This window comes from Triticum urartu, chromosome 3 (assembly GCF_003073215.2).
Source record: "Triticum urartu cultivar G1812 chromosome 3, Tu2.1, whole genome shotgun sequence".
In the NCBI taxonomy this organism is placed as follows: domain Eukaryota; kingdom Viridiplantae; phylum Streptophyta; class Magnoliopsida; order Poales; family Poaceae; genus Triticum; species Triticum urartu.
Genome location: NC_053024.1, coordinates 399,024,944 through 399,027,275, shown reverse-complemented (window position 1 = coordinate 399,027,275; position 2,332 = coordinate 399,024,944). Strand labels below are relative to the sequence as shown.

General features: G+C 55.6%; 1 protein-coding gene across 1 annotated transcript; it reads left to right on the top strand.

The window, feature by feature from the left end:
- The first annotated feature begins 1,183 nt into the window (after positions 1–1,183).
- LOC125548404 (probable calcium-binding protein CML14) lies at positions 1,184–2,094 on the top strand. Its single transcript, XM_048712006.1, has one exon. It carries the CDS (start codon positions 1,202–1,204, stop codon positions 1,967–1,969), a length of 768 nt encoding a protein of 255 aa, XP_048567963.1. The 5' UTR covers positions 1,184–1,201; the 3' UTR covers positions 1,970–2,094.
- Positions 2,095–2,332: the final 238 nt, after the last annotated feature.

The window sequence follows — 2,332 nt, the reverse complement described above, 5'->3', positions numbered from 1 at the left end:
CGAGATGGATGAGGGGGAGGTGGGCAGCCGAGAGGAGATGCCGGTGGTAGAGACTCGTCTCCAACTGGATTGACGGCGGCGGCTCTGCTTGAGGGAAGAAAGCGGGATAAACATGACAGCAGTTCTGGCCGCAACACGCAGGTGCTCCCCTACCCTTCCCTTCCCCTTCTCTGTATCGATAGGTAGCGAGTGGCGTGGCAAGCTCTGGCGAGCTCGTCTGCAGGCACAGGTGCATGCGGTCATGGCAGAGTTTGGCGGCGGCGGACCGGACGATGTCCAAGTGGGGCGGCAAGCCCCCAGCATGGGCGTGGAGGAGTGCCGGCAGATTCATCCTCCAGCAATGGAGATCGGACCGGTGGCGAACGAGGGAGCTTTAAGGGCAGTTACAATGGGGGCGCTTAGCCCAGGCGCTAGGCACAAAACCCCGCCCGTTACACCCAAGATCCCAACCCTTTTTTCCTTTACTTTGAGAAACCAGCCCCTTTTTCCTATTCCCGGTCAAACCCTGGATTCATGCTTGCATCGACGCAACCTCTTGCGCCGGGCGCTAGCCCTTTTTTCCTTATGCGCTATGAGTCAGACTTGGCCGTATAAGCGCCTCTATCTTGTCATTGGCGTTGAAGGACATGATGCTAACAGCCGCTGCTATAAGATTATCTTTAATTTTTTTTCTTAACCGCCCATGCAAGCATCATGCATTGGACATGCCCTGACAAGCGCACGAGAGGGCTCAGACGATGACGACAGCGATGGGCTGTGTGCTCGATTGGATTCTTTTTTTTTTGAGGGGGTGTGCTCGATTGGATTCGACGCATGAGAGTAAGAAAGAAAAGGAAAATGAAGAATACGTGATGCAAGCGCGAGCCTGGCTCCGAGATACGCCCGGTTCCTGCGTATCCGCGAGCCTGGCTCAAGGCCTCTTTTGCATCTGTCGGGCCAGGCTGAGAAGGCCACCAAACATGCTCGATTCTGCATGTCGGGTGGGAGCCAGGAAACCAAGCACGTCCCTAGAAGCTATGTACGTGATGGATGAAGACTTACCTTGAGGTTCGTGTGTATGCTGTCTTCTACGGCCAGTCGATAGGGCACCAGAACGTGCACGTAAGGACCTCAGGTTTCGAACTTGCATCTTGCATGCACCCATATATAGAGATACAATAAAGAGTCTAAAATTAGTGCAGCGAGACAGCAAAGGTGAAAAATGAAACGGCCTCGTCATCAGAAGTTGAAAACGAGATCCCGACGGAAAGAATGGTCAGATCTCGTGGCCACGCCACGCAACATGCAGAGCCACCGCCCCGCCCCCGAAGACCACGTCCGAGAAGAAAGCAGAAGCGCACGAGCCCAACCAACCACCAGGGCGCGCGCGGCGGCGACGAGGACAACCGTCACCCCTGCGAGACGCTCGGCATTCATGTCCGTCCCCTCCGACTCCGGCCAGGAGACACCACCCTCGGCGACCGAGAGCGGTCGGACGCGCCTCCAGGACGAGCAGCTGGGGCAGCTCCGGGAGCTCTTCATGCGCTTCGACCTCGACGGCGACGGCAGTCTCACCAAGCTCGAGATAGCCGCGCTTCTCCGCTCGCTCGGTCTCCGCCCCGCCGAGGGGGACGAGATCCACACCCTCATCGCCTCCATGGACATCGACGGCAACGGCACCGTGGAGTTCGACGAGCTAACCTCTTCCCTCTCCCAGCTGCTCCTCGGGCCCGGCCGCTCCTCCGTCGCCGTTGACCACGAGCAGCTAGCCGAGGCCTTCCGCGCCTTCGACCGCGACGGCAACGGATACATCTCCGCCGCCGAGCTCGCGCGCTCCATGGCGCAAATGGGGCACCCCATCTGCTACGCGGAGCTCAACGACATGATGCGCGAGGCCGACACCGACGGCGACGGCTCCATCAGCTTTGAGGAGTTCGCCGCCATCATGGCCAAGTCCGCCGTCGAATTTCTCGGCCTCGCCGCGTTGTGAGCGAGGCTCCCTCCGGTTAGAGCCTCGTGGGCTTGTCCTCTGTTTGTAAATTAGTCCATTCGCCTTCCTTTTTATCATGTCTGCAAATATAATACATACACATTTGAACCTCGTTGTATTGAATGTGTCAGTGTAAATAGATCTAATGTTGCTATAGTGAATATTTGATTTGGAATTCATATCCAGAAAATATGAATGCAATTGCTGAGAAAATAGGAACATGAATTGCCCATATTGCTGTGTAGAAACTTCAATTTTGGAATAAGAATTCTTGTGTTCTTCAGTAGTAAAACGGGTGGGTGGATTAACGAGCTGCTTGTTAGTTAAGCTCGTGCTCGTTAAGCTTAACAAGCAAAAAAAGTC